Genomic DNA, 25,366 nt, shown 5'->3' with positions numbered 1-25,366 from the left:
ATTTGAGTCACTTAAATTGATTATTTCTGTTAGGCCAATCATTTTCTGAACTGTGAAATTATTTTCTGAACCATAACTTGGTGGTATCAGTTACATTACATAAAATAGGAAGCATTTAGTCAACACTCATTTTACAGATGGCATTAATCAGGCCCAAAGAGTATGTTCAAATATGTCTTTGCAATGTCATAGTCAAAATATTTTATTTTCTCCAAAATTATTATATTCAAAATTTCTTCTTGTACAATCAGTCCATCAATAAATCAAGCTCAGTTTTCTTTTTTTCTTTTTGCCAAAAAGGTTTAAACAGACACAAATAGCAGCAGCAGAGGAGATTCACTATAAATGTTTTACTAACTAAATCTCTTTTGAGTAAATTCATGACAATTTTTTGCTTTCCTCTGGGTCATCTGCATGTAAAGAGGTCACCTTTCTGGTGATAACATCAAAGGAAAAATGTAATATTCTTCACGTGTAACTGACGGCAATCCGTTACTACAATGGGGAAAACACTGAGAAATAAATAGTCTGTCCACTCAACTCATCAGTTAATGGAAAATCATTAATCAAGCTTGGTAGCTAATTTGATCTCTATAAACTATTCATTCAATAAATACATATTGAGCATCTACGAGTGCAAAGAACTGTGCTGAGTGGTGACAATGTGTTGATGAGGAAAACAGACATGGTCACTGTCCATGTGGAGTTTACAAAATAGTAGAAGATAATAAACAATGAATGAGTAAACAATTGAATATATAATTGCAAATCATGATAAGTGCTAATGATCAGGGTACAGTATTTAGAATTGCCAGTATTAAACATAAATATTCTTTAAAAAAGTATTCCTTATTGAGCTAAAGCTCATACTCCAGTGAATTGTCGTTTTGCTCTGAACATCCATTTATTTAGGGGAAAAGTAGTGATTCTTATGGATAAGAGCATAGAGCTATTCCTCTTACCACAGAGGTTAAGATAAATTCTTTCTATCTTGACAATTACCGTGAAATTTTTCAGATAATATCCATTGTATTAATTATAATGCAGCTCATGGGGGAAAAGGATCTGAGATTAGCTTTCAGGTCATGAGTTGATTTCATTATATGAAACTCTTAGAGGAAACAATGAAATTCTGATTTACAGCTCAATTTTTAATTTGCTCTGAATAAATTTAAAAAATAAATTCATATTCCAGTGTATTTTTTGAATACAGACTTTGCTTTAAGGATATGTCTTTGGAAATGCTCTTACCTAGGATTATTTATCAGTTAATAGCCTAAAACAAAATCTGATAGGATGATTATGATATGATAATTAGTAATTCAGAGACTAGTGATGTCAAACTAACCTTAACTACATATGGTAGTTTATTTCTCTACCCTGTTGCTGTCTCTTGGAATCTGAATATTTTATCCAGTATATTTGCTGTACCTCTCTGATTCATATCAATTGCAAATTTGACAAGCCTGTGATCTGTCCCTAGATCTCAGTCATTGATAGAAATATTAAATAGAATAAGCCTGTAAATAGACCTCTCTGCCAAGCTACTAGAAATATTGATTTTTATTGCTACTTTAATCAATACCCAATTATTTAATTTTGCTTACATCTAAGTTCTCCATATTAGTCCCAAGTTTCTGATGAGAGGCCAATTGTCTTGCATAAATCCTAAGAAAATTTAGTAGGGATTAAAAATAATCCCTGCATTTGGGTCAAAAATTCTAATTCACTTTTGAAAACATAGAAGCAAACTCATTCACAGGGGAGAAACTAGGATGATGAATGGAATTGAAACTATGTCTTACATAGAACAGAAGTAGGGATTTGCAGAGGAGAAAACTAATTCCTTCTGATAGTTTTATTTTTCTAATATATAAATGGCTTTATTTATTTATTTTAAAAGATTTTATGTATTTATTTGACAGAGAGAGACACAGCGAGAGAGGGAACACAAGCAGGGGGAATGGGAGAGAGAGAAGCAGGCCTCCCAAGGAGCAGGTAGCCCGATGCGGGGCTCGATCCCAGGACCCTGGGATCATGACCTGAGCTGAAGGCAGACACCTAACAACTGAGCCACCCAGGCGCCCCTGGCTTTATTTTTTCTAATACATAAATGAAGGGCACTCTTCTTCAACACAATATTAGTAGATCTTACAGCTTTTTCAAAAGAAACCAGCTCTGGGTTTTTATGTTAATTCTCTTGATTTTTAAATCTGGGCAATAAATTCAGATGTTTCTAAAAAAACAAAAACAAAAACAACAGCAACAAAAAAACCACTTTGCTAGCCAACACTGGGGAGACCCAACAAAACCAGGCTGCTAGTTACTATATGATTCCCAAAGGTTAGACCAGGACCATTGGCTTGAAGATATAGGGGATCAGTTGAGAGATGAGTAGAAGGAAGAACTCACTGCTCCTCAGTTGTTCTGCCTTCCCAACAGATCGCGAGATCTGGGTGGACTGACCTCCTGCTGGTCATATTGGAAGACAGTTCTATCTGTGACTGGATTGATTGATCTTTAATGCCTTGACTCACTCTGAGAGTCTATGGTTCCAAATAAAGCTTTCCCTGGGGTTCAGAGAAGGGGATCGATGGTTGGGATATTCTTGAGACTGTTTATTGGAGAGGTAGGATGTGATCTCCATTTTGCAAAATAATTACCATTTGGAGATAGAAGGCTTGGGAAAGAATTCCTGATAAAACAATAAGCACAAAAGAGTAAAGGTAGAAATGAGGGTAGCCTCAGATGACAATGACAATGAGAAGATTCTGATGGAATAGCTGGTTTATGGCAATTAAACTTGGGGTCTCAAACCAGCTGCCTTCAGTTATATTTGGCCATCACACTGTTTAAAATTAAAATTGAACCTAAAGTACTTTTGGAGGGCATGCACCCTCCACTTAGCCACTGGTCCCACCATTTCTTATTGTCTTGTGTCCTGGTCTATCACAAATTTATATTACCTGCCTAGCTCCCAAAGTAGTTAGAACTCCCCTGTTCCCTCCCCGCCAATAGCAATAACTTGTAACTTTTGTAAATGTATTTTCCTGAGTCAAGTACATGGTACATACATTTAATACCTATTAAAAAATATTATATGATTAGGAATTTGGAACTTCAAATAAAAAATAATCTAAATGGCAAATTGGGGGTTTTGTTTGAAGGTAGAAGAAAATTTCATTTGTATTTTTGGAAGTCCACATATTGGGTAATATATATCTTATATTTAGCTGGTTTGATAAGTTGTCCCCATGGTTTGGGAGCCTGGTGCAACTCTTCCACAAATCTGGACACAACTCTGAGCAGGGGTATTAGGGCTTTATCAGGTCTGGTTGGGCCTATTCTGTTCTGAAACAGTGAATCAAGTCTCTAAATTATCAGTCAAGCAGCTGGTTGGTTGGACAAAGATTTCAGTTTTCAATCAATTACTAGCATCAGAGACACACACATTCCTAAGATCTACTCTCATAATTTAAAATCAGGTTTTGCGACTTGGATGGAACTAGAGGGTATTATGCTAAGCGAAATAAGTCAATCAGAGAAAGACAAGTATCATATGATCTCACTGATATGAGGAAATCTCTTTTTAAAAATTTTTTATTGTTATGTTAATCACCATACATTACATCATTAGTTTTAGATGTGGTGTTCCATGATTCATTGTTTGTGCATAACAGCCAGTGCTCCATGCAGAATGTGCCCTCCTCAATACCCATCACCAGGCTAACCCATCCTCCCACCCCCCTCCCCTCTAGAACCCTCAGTTTGTTTTTCAGAGTCCGTAGTCTCTCATGGTTCGTCTCCCCCTCTGATTTCCCCCCCTTCATTCTTCCCCTCCTGCTATCTTCTTCTTTTTTTTTTTTTTCTTAACATATATTGCATTATTTGTTTCAGAGGTACAGATCTGAGATTCAACAGTCTTGCACAATTCACAGCGCTTACCAGAGCACATACCCTCCCCAGTGTCTATCACCCAGTCACCCCATCCCTCCCACCCCACCCCCCACTCCAGCAACCCTCAGTTTGTTTCCTGAGATTAAGAATTCCTCATATCAGTGAGGTCATATGATACATGTCTTTCTCTTTTTGACTTATTTCGCTCAGCATAATACCCTCCAGTTCCATCCACATTGTTGCAAATGGCAAGATCTCATTCCTTTTGATGGCTGCATAATATTCCATTGTATATATATATACCACATCTTCTTTATCCATTCATCTGTCGATGGACATCTTGGCTCTTTCCACAGTTTGGCTATTGTGGACATTGCTGCTATAAGCATCAGGGTGCATGTACCCCTTCAGATCCCTACATTTGTATCTTTGGGGTAAATACCCAGTAGTGCAATTGCTGGATCGTATGGTAGCTCTATTTTCAACTTTTTGAGGAACCTCCATACTGTTTTCCAGAGTGGCTGCACCAGCTTGCATTCCCACCAACAGTGTAGGAGGGTTCCCCTTTCTGATATGAGGAATTCTGAATCTCAGGAAACAAACTGAGGGTTGCTGGAGTGGAGGGGGGTGGGAGGGATGGGGTGGCTAGGTGATAGACATTGGGGAGGGTATGTGCTATGGTGAGCACTAATGAAGGGGGGGGAATCGGAGGGGGAGATGAATCATGAGAGACTATGGACTCTGAGAAACAAACTGAGGGTTTTAGAGGGGGGTGGGGGGATGGGCTAGCCTGGTGATGGGTATTAAGAAGGGCATGTATTGCATGGAGCACTGGGTATTATATGCAAATGATGAATCATGGAACACTACATAAAAAAATAAATTTATTAATAAATTAAAAAAAAATAAAATCAGGTTTTGCTGTGACATAAATACCTGTGCTTATATATGCCTTTTACAAGCATCCTCCCATGGGATCCTCACTGCATATCTATTCATTCGTTCATTAGATGGAGACCTACTAACAATAGAAGGCCAGAACATAACAGTAAACACAACTTAAAACCTCTGTTAGGTAAGCAGAGGAGATACTTTTATTTCCACTAAGAAGGCATTTAGTACTTAAATCATTTTTATTACAGAAGTAAAACAAAAATATACTATCTGCATTAAAGATTAAGGCAATGGAAAAGTATATAGAGCAAAATGCAAAAGACATTCCCTTACATTTATATGCATTTATATACAAATGTTATTTTTTGCATAAATGCTAGTATACAATATGTATTTTTCAGAAACATTATTTTGTAACTTAAAATGTCTTAGAGATTTTTCTATGTCATCTACTTTTTAAAGGCTCCAAAGTTTCCCCTAGTTTATATCTAGTACAATATATTTAATCTCTTCCCTATCAATAGACATTCTGGCTATTCACATTTTTGTTGTCATTCCACTGATACACTGTATAGGTATCCTTATCTACGTAACACGAGAAGTAGTTTTACTGGGTACATTTAAAGTTTTGGGTGATAGTGACAAAAAGTGTGTAAGAATGCTTGATTTTCTTCATTCTTGCCAACATTGATCTAAACATGAATAAAATTTAAATCTTGCTAATTGGATGGATGAAAAATGTCTCATTTTAATTTGCATTTTCCTGTTTGTAAATAAACATCATTTTACTTGACTGTATGTATTTTGTATATGTATACTTACATACACACACATACAGAGAGATCTATAAATTATTTATTCATATTTTTTAAAGATTTTATTTATTTATTTGATAGAGAGAGACAGATAGTGACAGAGATAGCGAGAGAGAGCACAGGAGCAGGGGCAGAGGCAGGGGGAGAGAGAGAGGGAGAAGCAGGCTCCCTGTGGAACAGGGAACCCGACGTGGGACTCGATCCTAGGACCCTGAGATCATGACCTGAGCCGAAGGCAGACGCTTAATGACTGAGTCACCCAGGCGCCCCTATTTATTCATATTTTTATCCAATTTTCTATTGTATTTTCTTTTTCACATTGATTTGTAGTTCTTTGTGTATTTAAAATGGTAATTGTAAAAAATGTTGTAATTATTTTTTCTAGTTTATCATTTGTTTTCTATTTCTGCTGTTACTTACCTTTTAAAATTCTGTGTAGTTAAATTGGTTAATTTTTTACTTTATTGTTTTTAAATTTTGAATTTTATTTAGGAAGACCATTAACATTCCAAAATTATAGAAATGGCTCCTAATATCTTCATAGTTTTTTCTTTACATTCAGCTCTGAAACCAATGTAGAGTTTCTTTCTAGGAATGATGTGAATTAGACATTTAACTTTTTCTCCCAAAAGAATAGCTCATTGCCCCACACTATTTATTAAAACATCCAATTTGTTGCCTTTATATGGGAAGGACAATTTGGCTTGGGTTTCACATTCTTTCCCTCATAAGTGAAAATGTGCTGCTTTACCATCTTCTGAAATTGTATGTCATCGTGGTCAAGTCCAAGGCCAACATGACTATTTCTGCTCTTGTAAGTGACTTGGATTTTCTGCCTAGATGTCCCCATAATTCTTTCTTTAAACTTGAAATTCATTAAGTCTGCCAGATAATCTCATGGTGTTGATGATTCCAAATAAAAATTTTCTGGCATCCAGTGAGTTCTTTGTATCTTTCAATCCACATATTATATCATTTCAGGGGAATATTGTTTTATGTTTTAAAATATTTTCCATGTGTTTTCTTCAAAAACACCCAGATGTCTGCCATCCTTTTCTATAATATTCTTTATAGTCATTATTACATCTTTGTTCTATTTTACTTTGTTTTATTTCAAGTCTGTTTTTTATGTCTCTGACAGTGTTTTCAGAGTTCATTCTATTTTTGTTGCTTGTAAAGTGTCTTTTATATCTTTAGTGGTTTTATTTATCTTTCCAGCTTTTCTCCTGAGCTCTTGCCAGCACACTTTTAATCTCCCTTCATTATTTTATCTCTTTTTTGAAATCCTGAATTATAGATATATAGATATAGATATATAGATGATATAGATAGAATCTATATTGTCCTTCATGATAATGGAGAATTCTTTTGTCTAAACTTTTCTGTAGTTCTTTGATAAATTTATTTGGGGATTATGGGCTCTTCTTTGGCTTAAATTTAAAAAAAATATTTTGCAGTTTTGATGAACGTGTTCCCTGCCCTCCTTTTTGATTATTACTCATCTTTAAAAGAGACTGGCTATTTATCAAAGAATAGTACAGGGATACAAGATAAGGGATGAAATAAAGTTGAATAAGCTGAGGCTGACTGAAGTTTTAATTTGGATTTTGTTTTGTTTATCTATTGTTGCATAACATCACCCCAAAACTTAGTGGTTTAAACCAATAATCAGTTATTTTGTTCGCAAATGTGCAAATTGGTCAGAGCTCCGTAGGTTCAGCTCATTTCTGTGGCACCTGGTATCAGCTGGGGCAGCTGGAATGGGATTGGAGGGTCAGCTTCAAGGATGGATCACCCATGTGTCTGGGAAGTCTTGCTGGCTATCATTCCCTCCCCAGGTAGTATTCTCCACAGACCAGCTTAACCATCTCACAAGAGGGAGTGTCCCAAGGGACAGGAAGTGGAAGCTGCTGGTTTCTTAAGGCCTAGGCTTGGAAACTGGCACAGCATCTCTTCCTCTGCCTTCTGTAGATCTAAGGGGGGAGGGAACATAGACTTCATTCTCTCTATGAGAGGAATGTCAAAGAATTTGAGGGCCATGTTTTAAAACTGCCACAAGTTATTTGTCTTAAGCATCTGTCACCAAATCTATTTCCTCTCTGCTGGGAATACATCTTTTTGCAGTCCATAGCATTCAAATTGATGTGGCATACAGAAAAGACCCATAAGTTGCAAATGAATTATGTTTTGATTTGGAAATTGCTGCTCCCACCACAACCCACCCCCAGTGCAGATAGCCTCTGCAGTGTCCTAGCTAGAAAACTAGAATGTGAGTCAGCATGATTTCTACTCATCTTTCATTTTGAAAGGTCAGACTATTTCCCCCATTTCACCCTTGGCCCACTTACCTGATCTTATCTGTTCTCTAAACAACGGAATATTGGTTGGTCCTTTCAGTAAGTGATCTGCTGTCAGGTCTGAGAGAAACCAACTTGGCTGGGCATATTTCCATTTCTTGTTCAAGATTTCACATTATTGACAGCAATACTTCATACTTAAATCTTTCAGAGTTTATGGTTTGGAACTGTGGCTATTTCCGTTTCATGGGCTATAAAAAGTTTCTATTTTTCAATGTTTTTCATAATTTTAATTTGTTTTGAGGGAGGCTAGTAAAATCTTAAGCAGAAGCTCCATGTGAACTTTAGAAACATCCTAAAAATATCTGTTGGGATTTTAGGAGGGAGATTATACTGAAGCTATAGATTACTTGGGGGGAGAGTTGATGACTTAATAATATTGAATCTTCCCATCCTATTTCATAGCAGGTCCCCTCATTTATTGAGGTGGTCTTTTTTGTCCTTCACTAAAGTTATGACTAGTCTTCTCAAATATCTCACAGGTTTATTATTTAGGGCTATTCTAATGACTTAAGATTTTAAAATGCTATTGTGAACAAAATAATTTTCCCATTACATTTTATCATCAGTTGTTGCTGAAGTCCAGGAAAGCTGTTGATTTTTGTGTGTTCATCTTCTGTCTAGCCAAATTTCTGAGCTCTCTAATATTTTGCCATTTGAGTCTCTTTTATTTTTTTTTTAAAGATTTATTTGTTCATTTGAGAGAGAGAGAAAGAGAGAGAGGGAGGGAAGGGTCAGAGGGAGAGAATATCCAAGCAGACTCCTACTGAGCATGGAGCCTGCAGTGCGGGGCTCAGTCCCATGAGTCATGAGATCAGGACTTGAGCTGACACCAAGAGTCAGATGCTTAATGCACTGAGCAACCCAGGTGCCCCAAGTCTCTTATACTTTTAAGTAAACAATCATATCAGCTCATCATATCCTATCATTTCTCCTATTGAAAATTTTGTTTTGATTTTCTTATTTTCAATTTCTACTTTTTAAGTTTCAACTCATCCCTGTTTTATGGATATAAATAGTCTTTTGTATCCATCTTAGTAAATAATTAACATGTTTTAGGCTTTGGTTTTCTACAGTTTTGTTTCGTCACAACATTGGTCTTATCCACTTTCATAATTTATGTTTTCAGTGCAATCTCACTTCTAAAATCCCAACAGATTTATATATATATATATATATGTTAATCACCATACATTACATCATTAGTTTTTGATGTAGTGTTCCATGATTCATTGTTTGTGTATAACACCCAGTGCTCCATGCTGTACATGCCCTCTTTAATACCCATCACCAGGCTAACCCATCCCCCCACCCCCTCCCCTCTAGAACCCTCAGTCTGTTTCTCAGAGTCCGTAGTCTCTCATGGTTCGTCTCCCCCTCTGATTTCCCCCCCTTCATTTTTCCCTTCCTGCTATCTTCTTCTTCTTCTTCTTTTTTTTTTTTTTAACATATAATGTATTACTTGTTTCAGAGGTACAGGTCTGTGATTCAACAGTCTTACACAATTCACAGCACTCACCATAGCACATACCCTCCCCAATGTCTATCACCCAGCCACCCCATCCCTCCCACCCCCCACCACTCCAGCAACCCTCAGTTTGTTTCCTGAGATTAAGAATTTTTTTTTAATTTAAAAAAATTTAAAAGATCTTATTTATTTATTTGAGAGAGAGAGAGAGTGTGTGCACACGGGAGAGAGCACAAGCAGTGGAGAGGAAGAAGCAGGCTCCCTACTGAGCAGGGAGCCTGATATGGAGATTGATCCCAGGACACTGAGATCATGACCTGAGCCAAAGGCAGCTGCTTAACTGACTGAGCCACCCAGGTGCTCCAACAGATTTATATTTTTTAAGATTAGGACAGATATGTATACTAAAACTGCTATCTTGATGAAATCAGAAAGCAGACTTGAAGAGGGTGACTGACTCGCTCAATGGTATAAAGTTAGTAAATGATAGAGTCATCATCTAGACTCCCAGACCAGCCTTCACTTCTCCATGGAAAAGTAAAACACACTATCCACACATGAGGTATGTTCTAGATTAAAATTTTTTCCAACAAAACCTTTACCAGAATTACTAATAAAAAGAAAATTGAATGCATACATGTATATATTTTTCTACTTTTCATAACTTTTTCTTATAAACATGCTAATGAAAAGGCTAAAAGTAGGCTGCTATAAGAACAATAGATAATGCCTAAAAATCTAAATGGTCAACAGTCACATAATTAAGAACTCACCCACTTAGAAGATATTCTAATGTCTGTAAAGACAAAGTAGGCAGGTGAAGACGGGGATGGGGTTAAAGATAAAAAAAGATATAAATTTCCGAACATATTAGGGTTGAACTTTAAATCGAATTTGACCATTTAACTGCCATTCTGGTAGTAATCCATTTGGCACAGGCTTCAGAATTTGACTTCCATATGTCCAATTTGAATTAATAAGCATCTTTAGAAAAATCAGATTTAACTACATTATGATTCTGACACTACAGAATGATGCCAGAAAGTATGTAGTCTGGCTTTTATGTGTGTAATTTCACTGGCACTCATTGCACTATCTTTTGAAATGAGAAACTCTTACTGTTAACCCATGAAGAACAAACTAAATGGTGAAAAAATTTCTTCCTTTTCCCTTCAGCACTGCCTGTCATTCTGGCAATGAAAAAAAAATGATGTATTTGAGGACCTCTGGGTCAGGAAAATTGATAAGAGCTCCCAACTTCTTTCTCATAAACAACCGATATTTTAAAGCTATTAACACAGGAGCTGGGCATTCAAAGACAGTTCATATATCACCCAGTAGCTGGCGAGTGTGTCAGGCCTTGCAGTCAGGCTCTGAAAAATGGGCCCCGAGTTCACCGTCTATAGCTGAACAGCTGCTGCTTCCCAAAGTTTTAATCAGATTCCCTAAGCATTACATGCCCCAGTAAGGCAGAGCCCACATAAAACTTGCAATAAGCCTGCCATGTAAATTCATTATGGAGCCAAGTAATATAAACAGATTATATTCTTCAGGCCAAGAGAGTACTTTTAATTTAGACCAAAATTATGATTGCATATTGATTTGGTCCCTTGTTCCCTGGAAAAATTTTTTTAGGAAAAAATTCAGAGTTGATCACCTGAAATAAAAGGTATTGTCTCAGTTGTTCATAATGGAAGTCAGGCTTAAACACATTAGAGAGAAAATATGCCTTAGGACAAAAAAAATATTAACCCAGAGCTCCTGAAACTATAGTTTTATCTTTTTGTTTAGACTCACTTCCCTCTAGCCCCTTAGGTGAGAGCCATAGGTTTCTTCAGTCACTAAGGGAAGTTTATGACTCCCTCTCCAAAAGTTTAATGTGTAGTGTTTTAGATCATGTTATTAATAGAAGCCAGTTTAACAGCCTTGAAATCTACCCTCTCATGAGGCTAAAGTCCTAATTGGTTCTTCTCATAGATGGCTTCTCACAGATGGGCCTGATATCTAGTTATGAACTATTCCCTGTCCTAGGCCACTGTCCTGGGAATGTATGCCACTGGTCAGAACACAGAGAAGAAGAGGGAATCACTATCAATCCCCCCACCAGATATTAAAGGACATTAGGATAGAGACGAATGGTATTCATGTACGGTGACAAAAGTACAATGTATCAATCAGTAGAAGGATTGATTAGTCACGGGAGAATTTAGAAGAATCACACAATCAAACACTGCAAGTGACCATTCCAGCTTTATGTAAAGGGGAGAGAGAAATTTTTAGTTATCCTAACAAACTATGAGTAGTTTTAAGTTATCCTAAATGTTGGTATGGATTTGGGGGTAGTTGCCAAGCATTTCAAAATTTAAAGGTCCATCAGAAAAAAAATACCTTTTGTGTGAAGGATGCAGATAAACAGTTGTCATCAATCTATTAGTCACCTGTCCCCATGCTCACCATACAACCCGCTGGATATTATTTGCCTTTATATGCAGGTTTGCCTATAGGAAAGACTGCTTTTATCATATGATCTTTGGGGTATTTGAGATTCCAGTGAGAGTATTTTCCCATGGTGAATTGCTAAAGTAGATGCTGATCATGATTCTGTTTCCTAAGTAGCTTGACCATGGAAAGAAAATGAGCTGATCATGCCAGCATCTATATTCTGGTCATTGGGTCAGTCATTTCTTGGTATTTATTATGTCAGCACCCTGGTGTCCACTTCTGCCTCAGATGTAATTTGCTTAGTACAAGTCACTTTCTTACTACATGGCTGGTCATCCTGGGCTCAGACTAGAGAACATCACCAAACCTTTCAATGTGGAAAGCTAAAATTTCAAACACGGGCTAAAATGATTAAGGAGCTTCTTATGACTTAGTGACAGAATATAGCAGAAGACAGAAATAACTTTTCAACTTTTTCTCAAAACTGGTTAGTTGCCTAGAATATCAGTTCAAAGTTACTTGTGTACATAAAGGACAATTTTTAAGACATCTACATCTTACAGCATATCAACAACTGGTATGGCAGAAAATGTCCCCTGCTGTCCACCCACGGAGGTAACAGCTTCCAAGGAATTGGAGAGAACTGAACAGATGACATTCTAGTGTAGATCATAAATCTGACAATAAGAGAACAGGAGGTAAGCAGAATAGAGAGTAAGAGAAACTAGGAAGACAATGGGAAAGATGAAAGACAGCCTCTAGAGAGAATATGATGAGTTCCACAACTGGAAACACTACAGCTACTAAGGCGAGAGCCTAAAATCTCAAAGAAAAATAGAGGGACTCCAGGGCAGATACTTCACCAGCCTCCTAAAATATAGGAATTCTCTGCACAGTTTGAAATTACTGAAGACTATCCAGAATTTCATACTACCTATGAATTGATTTCAACATTTCTAATCCAAATTGAAATCTGTTGTCAGACTCTTTTACACCATTTTGAGAAACATTCTGAAGAACTTGGCTACTTGAGTGAAAATTAGATTATGTTAATAAACATGTCTTTTGCCATCTCCACTTTCTCTACATAACATCATCTCTCCTCCATCATTTAGTGTCCACTGTCTTTGAATATTGTAGAGGATAATAGAGTGCTTGGGTCACCTTATTTTACCCTTCTCCACTAATAATCATTATTTTTATTGTCACAGTCATTCCTTATTAAATTTATGATTGTTTCAATTTTTTTGCTCACTACTCCTTGTGTCCTTCTTTCTGAGTTCAGTTTCCTATTTCTATCACCGATTATCCATAAGTGGTAAATTCTGTCTACCTGAACATATCTTATTTCATTCTTATCCTTGAATGATATCTCAGTTGAATTTTGAATTTAGGTTTTTGGTTATTTGCCCTTTATAATTTGTACTTACTATTCCACTGTCCTCTGGTAGCTATTATCATTAGTGAGAAAACTGATGCCATCTAAGTAGTTTTCCACTGTAAGTAATCCATCTTTCCTCTCTGTTTGCTTTTAAAATTTCCATTTTGTCTTTGATGATCTCATGTTTCACTGCAACATATTTGCGTGTGAATGAGTTTTAATTTATCCAACTCTGGATATAATGCAATGTTTTAATTTCTTCAATTCTGAAAAATTATCATCCGTTATCTCATTAAATATTGTCACAAATTGATTCTCTTTAGTGTCTCCTTTTGAAATTCTTATTGATATATTCTGAAATGTTTCATGCTATCCTCCATGTCTCTTAGCCAACTTTTTATATTTTTTTAATCTGTACTGAATTCTGGGTCATTGGCTAACTTTATCTTTTGGGTCACCAGCTGGATCTAATATGACATTTTTGTCATTCAGTTTTTAAAGCCAATATCCACATTTTTCTTTCTGAAAAGTTTTTTGTTTCTTATTTTACTATTCTTTCATATTTTCCTTACTTCTCCATTTACCTCTTCAGTCATTTTTAATATGCCCATTTTATAATTGTTCTCAGATTTTTGTAATTTTTGTTTAGTTCTTCAGGGTCCTTGTTCTTCTGATTTACTTTTTTGTTTATCGCCTGGCTTTTCTTCATGGTGGATTTTTTTCCCTTTGTGGCCTGTAAACTTTTACCATGAACTCATTTTCAGGAAAAATTGTGGGGTTTTTTTCTGTGGGATTTCCATGTGCCTGGGTTAAGAAAGTCTCATTTCAAAGCAGTTTAGCACATTTGGAAATAAGGAAAGAGAAATGAGGCTGGGGCAGGCATTTCAATAGTACTGAAAACTTTTATATTAATTTATTGGCTTCTATTTCCTCTGTCACAACTGCAAGATCAGGGATTTTGATTCAAATTCCATATAGATGGCAAGCTTCCTCACAATTCCTTAAGGCTGTTGAACAGAGTTTATGTGACTGGGGGAGCACCTTGGACTCCAGGCTATATTCAAAAAGGTTTGACTTCCATGATTTCCACATGGAAATAAGACTCCAACTCCAAAACCTCTGGGTCTATATCCTACACAAAATCCTATGGCCACTGACAATGGCAGCTTCTCACAGTAAGTGATTTCTCTCTTGTTTCCCACACTTGGGAATTTCCTTTTCTTTCTTCAAAATCAACTCTACACTTAGAAAGGAAGTTTTTGCCTTTTTAAACAAAGCATTTCTTTCAGTTTATAATGGCATATGGCCTATCTGCTTCATTTTAATCCACCATGTTCTGAATATTTTATTTTCATGAAATACCAGTTACTATTCTGGGATGCCCATATACTTGCCCTCCAGTCACTTTCTTCTAATTATAGATTCCATGCCACTGGCCACAGAGATGGGGAAATGATTCAGATCTGGCCAATCATCATGTTTAATTCCCTTGAAATACAATGTGATTGGCCTAGGGGCAATCTTCTGATATAAGCAGAGCCAATCCGAATCCTTCTCTGTGTCTGACATGCAAATATTGGGAGTGTGAAGTGTTACTTTGAGATAGAACAATATAAGCCTGGAGATGCCATAGCCACCCTCTTCTGCTTGTTAGAATAAGTCATGTATTTATACTAGGAAAGAATGAGGCTGGCACTAAGAGGAAATCAGAACCAAGAAAGAAAAAGGAAAGAATAGACAATAGAAAAGAAAAATGGACATGTTTGAATCCCTGAGTCCTGGCTTGCCCAGAGTTGCCCCTGCTAAAGAGGCCAATGAATTCTTTTTGCCTAAGCTAATTTGAATTGGGTTTCTGTCACTTACATCTGACTAATACACCAATGAATTAAAGTACAACGGAATTAAGATAAGACAGCATCAATATGGGTTTCTCTTATTTGTTTATTTTTGGTAGATCAATTTGTCATGCATGGCTTGACATGGAGCGGAGGAATTCTAAGTCATGAGGCTGATTTCTGGAGAAGCAGTGAGTGATCATCCTATCTAATCCAAGAGACAAGGAGCAGAGTCACAGGATAAGCCAAGGTCACTTCCCAGCAATCTGAACAGGGACATTAAGAGCTAGGGTAGGGAGATGCCAGAGTCATAGCCAGGAGACAGGAACCAGGCATCAGGAATAAGAAAAACCAAACAGCACAGGAGCAGGCAGGGGTGTGGGCCTACCCATTCCTGCTAGGTGATGCCACCTGCTGTCCAAAAAATGAAGTCGGCATGGAATTGACTGCCAGGAGAAGTTCTTAAGCAAAAAGGGCCTTAACTTTTTTTTTTTTTTAAATTATATATCGCAGCAGTATCTAGACAGGCATCAAAATAAATGGTTTCATGCTGATGATCAGTTTCCAAGGCAAATATCAAAGTGAATTACCTTCAGAAAGATGTGTCAAGATATAAGAAACTTGTTTTTAAGTTAAGCAGATTCGTAAGAAATATACTTTATGGTGTGATAACAGTTTTGGTTTATTCTCATGAAAAGGAGACACCTTATCACCTCTGTGTTTACAACTATGGGTCAAATGGGAGAGGAAGTTGACCTAATGAAGATAATGAACAAGCTTTTCAAATATTCAGAAGAAGCAGTATAAAGAATATTAAGTATCCATCCTCTGGAACAGATTTTAATGAGAGGATTAGTAAAATGTCTCTACCTTCATCTGAAAAGGTATACTAACTTGTGCCTTCAGTAATTATTTAAGAACCTTCCAAATAATTAGCTGTGTGTTGTGGGGGATGGAGAAAGGTGGAACTTGCCTTCAAGGAGCTTGCAATTTATTTAGAGATGATGGTACCAAGAGAAATAATGAATTTCTTTAGTGATATATATTTATAACCAGCCCTACACAACTGCTTTCTGGGATGATTTTTAGAGCAAGGTTTGTGCACATATTAAATTAAATAGCTACAAGCTATTGTTTGCCTATTTTAGTGAGGAGCTGTTGAAGGCAGGGACGGGTGACTGTACCTATCCATTTATATCATCAATGCTCAGCGTAATGTCTGGCAGATACAGATCCTCAGTATATTTTTGTTGAATGAATGGATGATAGATGTCTCGAGTTTCCTTAGTCACATGGTTCTTTGAGTCTCATAGCCATCCCATTAACTTCCATGTTAAATTTTGCTTAAGATGCATGAAATATAAAAAGTGTGGTCTTTCAAAATGTCACTCACTCTAAGTGCCAAGCGTTTACCAGTATCACACTTTAAATGACATTTTCTAGTAAGAACCTCTAAGCAGCATAACATTCTTATTTAAAAAAAGAATATTAGCGCTCTATTTCTCCCTCCTTTTTAATGATCTACATTGAATTTCCTTAGAAGCATTTGCTTATAAGGTAACAAAGGCACCTAGTGTGTATTTATTGTCATCCAAGAGCCAGCTGTTTAATGGGTTTCTTATTTTATCTCTAAGAAAATCTGGAGGCATTTGTACATTGTGGAATTATTTCGCAAGTAGGTCTCTCAGTACAATACTGGCAATATTTCTGTTTTGCAGATAAATGGCCGAGAACACTCAACATCCTCTTTCTGCTCTTTCATGGGTAGAGAAAATTCTGGACTTAAACCTTTATAGAATCTGTATTTGTTTTATTTCTTTTAAAGATTTACTTATTTAAATAGTAAAGGTGGGGGGAGAAAGGGGGACAGAGAGAGAATCTTCAAGCAGACTCCCCGCTGAGTGCAGAGCCTGATGCAGGGCTCGATCTCACAACCCTGAGATCACGGCCTGAGCTGAAATCAAGAGTTGGATGCTTAACTGACTGAGTGACCCAGGTGCCCCTAGAATCTGTATTTAAGTGAAGATTTCCTATTATTAAGTATGTTTATGGGGGATTCTTTGGACCAGAGTGGATCAGAAGTAGCTTAATCTATTTCCAATAAATATATATATAAGCCAAAAGAGGAAAATGAAAATCACCTATGATCCCACCTAACACTTTGATTTTATATATAAATTATATTTATAATATGTTATAATTATATGTATATACTCACAGACACACACAAATTTGGCTGTGATTTTTTAACTAAAATAGGTCTTACTGTATATATCATTTTAAAATTTCTTACTTTCTTTAAAACTGTATTGTGAATATCTTTTCACATCAATATATTTTTCTCCCTATGTCATTTTTCAAATGACTGCATAAGGATTACATGATATTAATATGTTATAATTTACTCAACCAACTAGTAACTTATGTACAATTTCTTGCTCAAATCAATGCACTCATCTCCATGGAGAAATTGTTACATAGGCCCTTAGTTACTTCTTAGGATAAATTTCTAGAAATGAAATAGGTGGATCAGAGGATTAACATATTCTAATAATTCTTAACAAATAATGCCAATTGCCTTTGTAAAAGTTCTATTGCTCTTCTTTTTTTTTTTTTTAAAGATTTTATTTATTTATTTGACAGAGACACAGCGAGAGAGGGGACACAAGCAGGGGGAGTGGGAGAGGGAGAAGCAGGCTTCCTACTGAGCAGGGAGCCCGATGCGGGGCTCGATCCCAGGATCCTGGGATCATGACCTGAGCCGAAGGCAGACGCTTAACGACTGAGCCACCCAGGCGCCCCTCTATTGCTTTTCTCTTTCACCAATAATGTAGAAGGGTTCCCACTTCCTCAAACTCCAATTTACCTGAAGGATGCTTGTTCTTTCATGAGTTCTGGAGATTTGAAGATTTGCTCATCAAAAAATAATACTTCGTTAGTGGTTTAATTTGTTTTATTTCATTACTAGTGAAGCTGATCTTATTTAGCAGTATTATTGGCCATTTATGTTTCTTCTGTTCATTATCTACTTATATCCTCCGCCCATTTTTCTATTATGTTTACTTTTTCCTTATTGGTCTTTGATAACAGCAGTAATATCAGCAGCTAATATCTAACTTCTATTGAGTGTTATGAGCCAGGCCCTGTTCTAGGTGTTTTATGTTTAATCTTGTCTAATGAGGTGAGGGCTTTTACCAGCCCTGCTTTATAAACAAGGCATTTAGGCACAGAGAGGTTAAGTAATTTACCTAAAGTAACATAACTAGTACATTTGGTATATTAAGGAGATTAACAATTCATCATGTACATTATAAAGACCATCAACCTATCAACATGTGTGTTGAAACTGCTTTCATTGGTTTATCCTTCATCATTTATTTGTGTTGACTCTTGCTTGGTAGGATTGCTGGACTCTATTGCCATCAAATAAATTGGCTTTTCTTTTCTAGTTTCTGCTTTTGATACCTTGATCACCTAAAGAATACTTTAAACAGATATAATTCAAACAAATTCAAACATTCAAACAGTATAAAAAGATACAAAATAAAGAGTTAAATTACATTTCCCCCCTTTGTATAAATCAGAGTTCTACAAAGCAAAAGTATCTCCTTTAACCATTTATGCTTTTCGTTCTTCTGATGATTGTCCTATGACTCTAAATAATATGGATATACCTCCATTTCTTGATTTATCAACTCCACATAGTATATATTGATTTATTATTATGAGAGATGTGACATTTTAGTTAACTTATCCCTTCCTTTCCCTCTCCCCTCTTCCAACTAACTCCCATGAGTAATATCAATTTTGGTTGTGAGTGCCTTTATAACTTTCAGTAATATGCTTCAACCTCTATTTCTTGATTTATCAACTTTAGAAAGTATGCCTTAACTAAGCGCTTCATTCTTAGTGGGGGAAATCACATGTGAAAATGGTTATTCTCTATATTCCTTGGATCATAAAATGCTGTATCTATGAAAGAATGCTTCACTAGAAGCAGGTCTACCCTTAGTCATTTTAATGAAAGCAAAGAGATATGTGTAAGTAGAATGAAAGATATTGATATAAATGGTTATATGAATTATAAGTATATATATCTTTATATAGCATAGATTACATAGGTTATAGAGATTATAGTCTTTCCAACTATAATGCTTTATTTATTGCTCAAAATAATTTTGTAATGTATACAGAACAACTGTTCTTACATTTCATAGGTAAGGAAACAAGCACAGAAAGTTTATAGTCACATACAGTCACTGTTGTGGTCTTCTAGGTTTGGTTGTGTTTTGTTTCTGTCCGGCACCCACTTCTTTTTTGTGGCAGTATCACTCTGAGCAATAATCCCACCTTTCCCCAGGCTTAGTTCATATGCTTTCAAGTGAAAATGAGTACAGTTTTAAACTCATGAAGCATGTGACTTAGAGCTGAGCCAATAAATGCAGGACATTTCTCTGGCCACAGTGGGTCTGAAATGGCATTATAATCTATAAAGTGTACTAAGATTTGGACTGGGAATAATGGGATGAAGATGCTTGCTCCATTCTCCTAAAGGAAGGCACAGCCCTCAGAGATACTGGCAGCCAACTTGTGACCAGGTGAGGGAGTTAACCCTGAAAAAGTTGAGAAAAAAAAGAGTTCCTGCTCATTTCACTGGGTCCTTTGCTGCCATTTCTACTCCTGCTCTTCAGTCACACCAGCCAACACAAATTCCCTTTTTGTTTACTCCAGTTTGGGTTGGTTTCCTGTCAACTGTAATAACTGCACAGTTAATCTGTAGCAATCCTGACACCAGCTCTTTTGACTTAAATCTAGGGCTCTCTGTACTCCACCATACTGCCTCTGAAAGAAATATCTTTGTTCAGGATTCAAAAACACACATCCTTCAAGACCTCTTCAATATATCTTTTGCCTCTCTTCATAGCCTATTAAACAATCTTTAGAAATGCAAAACCATCACGTGGAATTCATTCATTTACCAACCAATACACATTCTATATGTTTGGGCATGGCATTCCCTACATACTTAAAATAACAGTATGGGTCAGAGACAGACAAGCTAATTTCAAAATTTTTTGTTAAATAAAGTCAATTTTATTTTAAGATGAACAATTCTGGATCATTTTAAGCCATAGGGACACCATCCACCACCTGCTGCTGTGTACAATAGTTGTGGTCATCAAATTTGATTATATGTTAGTTGTCTGAAACTCAGAGCACATTTAACCTAAGAAACAGTATTATAATTTGCCATTGGCTTCTTAGACTAGCACAGAAAAGCTGACTTAATCTAAAATGTGGCTAAATTACTATATATTTGAATGAAATGCTAGAGCACAGTATTGTCACAATACTAACAATTAAAATTTTAAAAATACTAAAACTGAAAAGGATGGTTCTTAAACAGGAGTATTTATTTATTTATTTATTTATTTATTTATTTAAAGATTTTATCTTTATTTGTTTGACAGAGAGAGACAGAGCGAGAGAGGGAACACAAGCAGGGGGAGGGTCAGAGGGAGAAGCAGGCTTCCCGCTGAACAGGGAGCCCAACATGGGGCTCAATCCCAGGATCTTGGGATCATGACCCGAGCCGAAGGCAGACGCTTAATGACTGAGCCACCCAGGCGCCCCATTAAACAGGAATATTTAGTGGTGGGAGATGGGAATGTAAATGAAATTGTGTGGCCATTCCAAAGGAGCTCTGGAGGCAGTGCCAAGGGCCATAGTGGTTGATGATTTGAGTTCTTTATTAAACTTGATTTCGCATCAAAATGCATAACTTTTCTTTTCCATGGTACAAGAAGAGCTCTATCACTACTCTTAAACTTCAAAACTACACAAAGATGGAACTAAGAAGAGGAAAACACAAAAGGGATTTCATTTGTTCTTTTTTTTTTTTAAGATTTATTTATTTTAGAGAGAGAGAAGGAGAGCATGCATGTGCCTGCGTGAGCGTGCGCATAACTGGCGGGGAGGAGCAGAGGGAGAAAATCCACAAGCAGACTCCCCACTAAGCACAGAGCCTAATGTTGGACTCCATTCCTTGATCCATGAGATCATTTGACCTGAGCCAAAACGAAGAGTCGAATGCTTAACCAACTGAGCCACCCTGGCACCCCTCATTTGTACTTTTAATATGCATTTCAAGCACATAGACTCTGTGTTCAAAAAGTTACTATCTGGGGCGCTCAGTCATTAAGCGTCTGCCTTTGGCTCAGGTCGTGGTCCCAGGGTCCTGGGATCAAGCCCCGCGTCGGGCTCCCTGCTCGGCGGGAAGCCTGTTTCTCCCTCTCCCACTCCCCCTGCTTGTGTTCCCTCTCTCGCTGTCTCTCTCTCTCTCTCTCTGTCAAATAAATAAATAAAATCTTAAAAAAAAAATGTTACTATCTAAAAAACGCCAAATATAAGTGCAAACCCAAGATTGCCCTGCTATGCTGGAAGGGAATTGACGGAGGTTCATGCAGGGCTAGATTAGGGGCTCAGCTTGTGGGCTAGTGGTTCCTGAAGGAGACTGAGGTAAGTGGTGAAAGACCTGATTAGGCAGAAACAAGCTGGGGAGGAGCGAACTCTGTGCGTGTAAGAAAAGGCATGAGTTACCAGGCAGAGAGTTGTGTCAGGGGGAACAGTTTCATGTGAAGGAAGAGGAAAGTGAAGAGACAAATGTTTGAACTTCTGGTCTGAAAGTCATGTAAAACTTTTAAAAAGCACATAAGCAAGTGAGCAAAGGGTACACCATGGTGGAAAATTGTGCCGGGTGGAGGACGTGGCCAGCCACAGACGGCACTGGTGGACAGAGAGTCCAGACCCAGGATGGTGCAGGTACACACCCTCAGTAGAGCTAAGGAAGGCGCCAGTGGGATCCGGGTGCGCCAGCTAGAAGAAAGAGCCTGCAGTTTGAAAGTGTGGAAGTTTCCATGTCAAGTATTTCTACTTTAGTTTTCCTTTTACTTTAAAGGTGGAACTTTTGGGGGTCACTCTGTGTAACACCTCAACCGCCAAATCTGGGAAACGTAAGATGTTGCTAGAATGGCAAGTGTCTTGTGCCTAGTAAGGAAGAGATCTTGCCACGGTGTGAAACACTTCTTAAGACATGCAGTGCATGGGTAGATGGGAGAAAAGGCACTGCCGTAATAACCATGTACTGACCTGAAGAGATAATAAATAGACTGTTTCAAACGCCCCTGGGGCTTGCACACAACAGCATCAACATTGATCCTTGGAGTCTGCATTTTTAGTGGGAAACTAGTGAATGATGGTGCTGAAAGTGGAAAGGCCAAACTCTCCCTTGGTTGTAGCTGAGTGACTCTTTCCCAAGCTCATCTGTGCTTTAGTGGTTTCATTTTGCTTGGCTTTTTACAACTTGGCAGCCCAAGAAGCAAAAATGAGGGACTCAGCGGATTTGAAAAAAATGTTTACTCCAAATGTCCCTTTAGTACTCGTATTTCTTGGACAGAGATTCCTGATGTTCTAATTAATTGTTCTTGGTGTTTTCTTTAAAAGCATCCATTAGCATTTGTGAATCTGCCATGGCTTTTGCTCTTAGTTTCCAATCACCTGATATTTTCCTTTAATGCAGGAAAGGCACCTCTCCGGCCAGGTGAAATATAAGTTTATTTGAAGACCTTGCCTAAAAGTTGCAGAATTCACTGGCAACTTTGGGTGGTGGCCTTAAGAAATGTCAGCTAGTAGAAGAGTAGTGCTATTCTATGGTTTCCTACTCTCCTCTGTGAGATCTGGCTTTTAAACATCTTTTGTTACTTCACAATACATTTTCAAATGCATTTGAAGTGATTAACACCCTGAATTGAGTCCTGTTGTCATATTTAATTGTCAGCTAGCTATTTTCCTTTGGGGTATTTGACAGTTGCCCAAAATGTTAGTCTTAATCTAAAACCAAGAAGAGACCTCTGACATAGTGAAAGCCACCAAAGTGGCATTTGTTAAATATAAAAGAGCACCAGTTCTCATCTCGAAAAGAAAATTCTTCCAGGATCAAGGGAAAATTACGTTAGCACTTAGTTGAAGCTCTATTAGTTTCACATGTCACATGAGGATTTAAAGATGTGTGTGTTCCTATAATACATAACATTTGCATTGAGAAATAAAGAGTAGTCTGACTCTCAGGTTCTATCTCCAATATGTCAAACTTACTATAAATACAATGGTTAGCAGTAGTCCATTATCTGGAAAATGGTTTGTATAAAGGAAAAAATTAAATGATATTGATTTGAAATGAGGGAAGCTCATATGTGCATTTTAGGAACTCTAAGTGAATCAGCTAAATACATGCACCTGAGGAAAAAAAGTTACCCTCTGGGTAGTATCTTGTAATAGGTTGGAAACATGAAACTCATTAATAGTGTTAAAAATTAAGGTACCTAATGAATTATACCCATTATTAGAGATTTTCTATGGTAGCAATTGTTTAAAAAAAAGAAATGGCCACATCTCTATGACATAAGAGAAAAGATACTCTAAAGCCACTGGGAATTATCACCAACTGGAAGCATATTTCACATGGTCAAAAAAACAGAGGTCAAGTTCTGGTACTTACTAGGTGAGGACAATGGCCACTGCATCATTCAACACACTCTCCCCAAACAGGAGTGTGTACAGGTCGGGGTCGACGTGCAGTTCATGGAAAATGGCCAGCACTGTCACTAGGAGGAAACACACACAAATATGCAGAGTTAGCTAAAACACAGCCATGGATTTTTCCTTGGTTGTGGTCACCTCTAAAAAGGATTCATTAAATGCTCATCTTCTCAAATCTATCCTCGGTTTCCACATTGGACCTTCATTTAAAAAAAAAATCTGATGAGTCACTCCCTTGCTTAGAGATTTCTCTGGGCTTCCCACTGCTTTCAGAGAAAGTTTGAGCTCCTTGGTCCAAGGCTTCTATAATCTGCACCCTGCTTATCTTCCAGCATCTCCCCCTGTGTCCCCTGCTCACCCTTTGCTGCCTGCCTCAAGTCACACTGAACTTGCCAAAATTTCCCCAAATCACCCAAATCATGTAGTTTTTATTTTTTTTAAAGATTTTATTTATTTGACAGAGAGAGACACAGTGAGAGAGGGAACACAAGCAGAGGGAGGGGGAGAGGGAGAAGCAGGCCTCCCGCCGAGCAGGGAGCCCGATGCAGGGCTCGATCCCAGGACCCCGGGATCATGACCTGAGCCGAAGGCAGATGCTTAACGACTGAGCCACCCAGGCGCCCCCAAATCATGTAGGTTTTAAATTAACTTTGCATTTTGGTTCACTTTACCAGAGCAGCAATTTCTTTCCCATCCATGAGCTACCATTCCCCCCCATTCCTTAAATGTACACACACATACCCACACATACAACTTCTTGTTTCCCCCAAACCCCATTCTTCAATCTTTAAAAACCTCTCAAGTGTCCCCCAGGACCCCAATTCCTCAGCAGAAACCTGGCTCCCTCCTTTTTGATCCCCGTATTTGAATGAAATCACAAAACTTATCACAGAAGACACTGGGAGCTCCCTGGAGACAGGGCACATCTTTGCAACACGGGGTACTTGGCAAATGCTCAGTAAGTGTTTGATGCATGAATGACTGAGTGAATGAATGCATTAATGAATGAATGTTGTTACATGGCCTACTCCTGTGAAGGGAGAGGTGGTTGGCACCTGGCTCTCCTTCTCTCTTGAGATTATACTCATCTATAAAGATGAACCCTATGTTCCTAAAAGCAGGACTGAAGGACTTGTTTCTGGCAGCCTGCTGCTTGGCTACCGTATGCACACATATTATATGGAGCCTCTGAGCATACATCAGGACAGTAAATAATCACACACTGATTATCTGTGTTCATCAAAACCATTCAGTGTCTTGATACTTGAAACAGTTATGCAAAGTGTGAAAAGCAATCATTAGGAAAATGATCCACTGAGTTGATTGCCAAAGGGGTAAAGAGGATGATTGGGAGTGATACTGACGGTAAATTTTTTAAGGCAGAGTGGGCATTTTCATTTCTGTCCTTTCCTATTTCATGGACTGTGAGGTTAGTAACTATGTTGTATAAAAGAATAGTGCTATGGGGAACAAAAGCTGAGTTTGAAGGTTTTGTGAGTAGAAACAAGAAGTTTGGTACTTGTTCTGCTGCAGTGGGGAGCCAGGAAAGGATTTTTATCAGAAGACTGACAATCTGATTTTAGCTTTGGAAATAAAGCACAGGCAGCAGGGCAGAGGACAGAATGGACATGTGGCTAGAGGCTTTCCCAAATGTTCTACCAATAAATTAGCTGTACTGA

General features: G+C 37.5%; 1 protein-coding gene across 7 annotated transcripts in view; it reads right to left on the bottom strand.

The window, feature by feature from the left end:
- Positions 1-25,366, bottom strand: part of SLC9A9 (solute carrier family 9 member A9) — a 682,953-nt gene that overhangs the window by 358,283 nt on the left and 299,304 nt on the right. For all 7 annotated transcript variants that reach the window (XM_078070810.1, XM_078070802.1, XM_078070787.1 and 4 more), the window contains one exon: positions 23,647-23,752. In XM_078070810.1, the coding sequence (XP_077926936.1) occupies positions 23,647-23,752 (106 nt within the window). The remainder of the gene's footprint in view (positions 1-23,646; positions 23,753-25,366) is intronic.

Source organism: Halichoerus grypus, chromosome 1 (genome assembly GCF_964656455.1).
Source record: "Halichoerus grypus chromosome 1, mHalGry1.hap1.1, whole genome shotgun sequence".
Classification (NCBI taxonomy): domain Eukaryota; kingdom Metazoa; phylum Chordata; class Mammalia; order Carnivora; family Phocidae; genus Halichoerus; species Halichoerus grypus.
The sequence above is the reverse complement of the archived record's forward strand: the minus strand, read 5'-3'. Positions and strand labels throughout refer to the sequence as shown.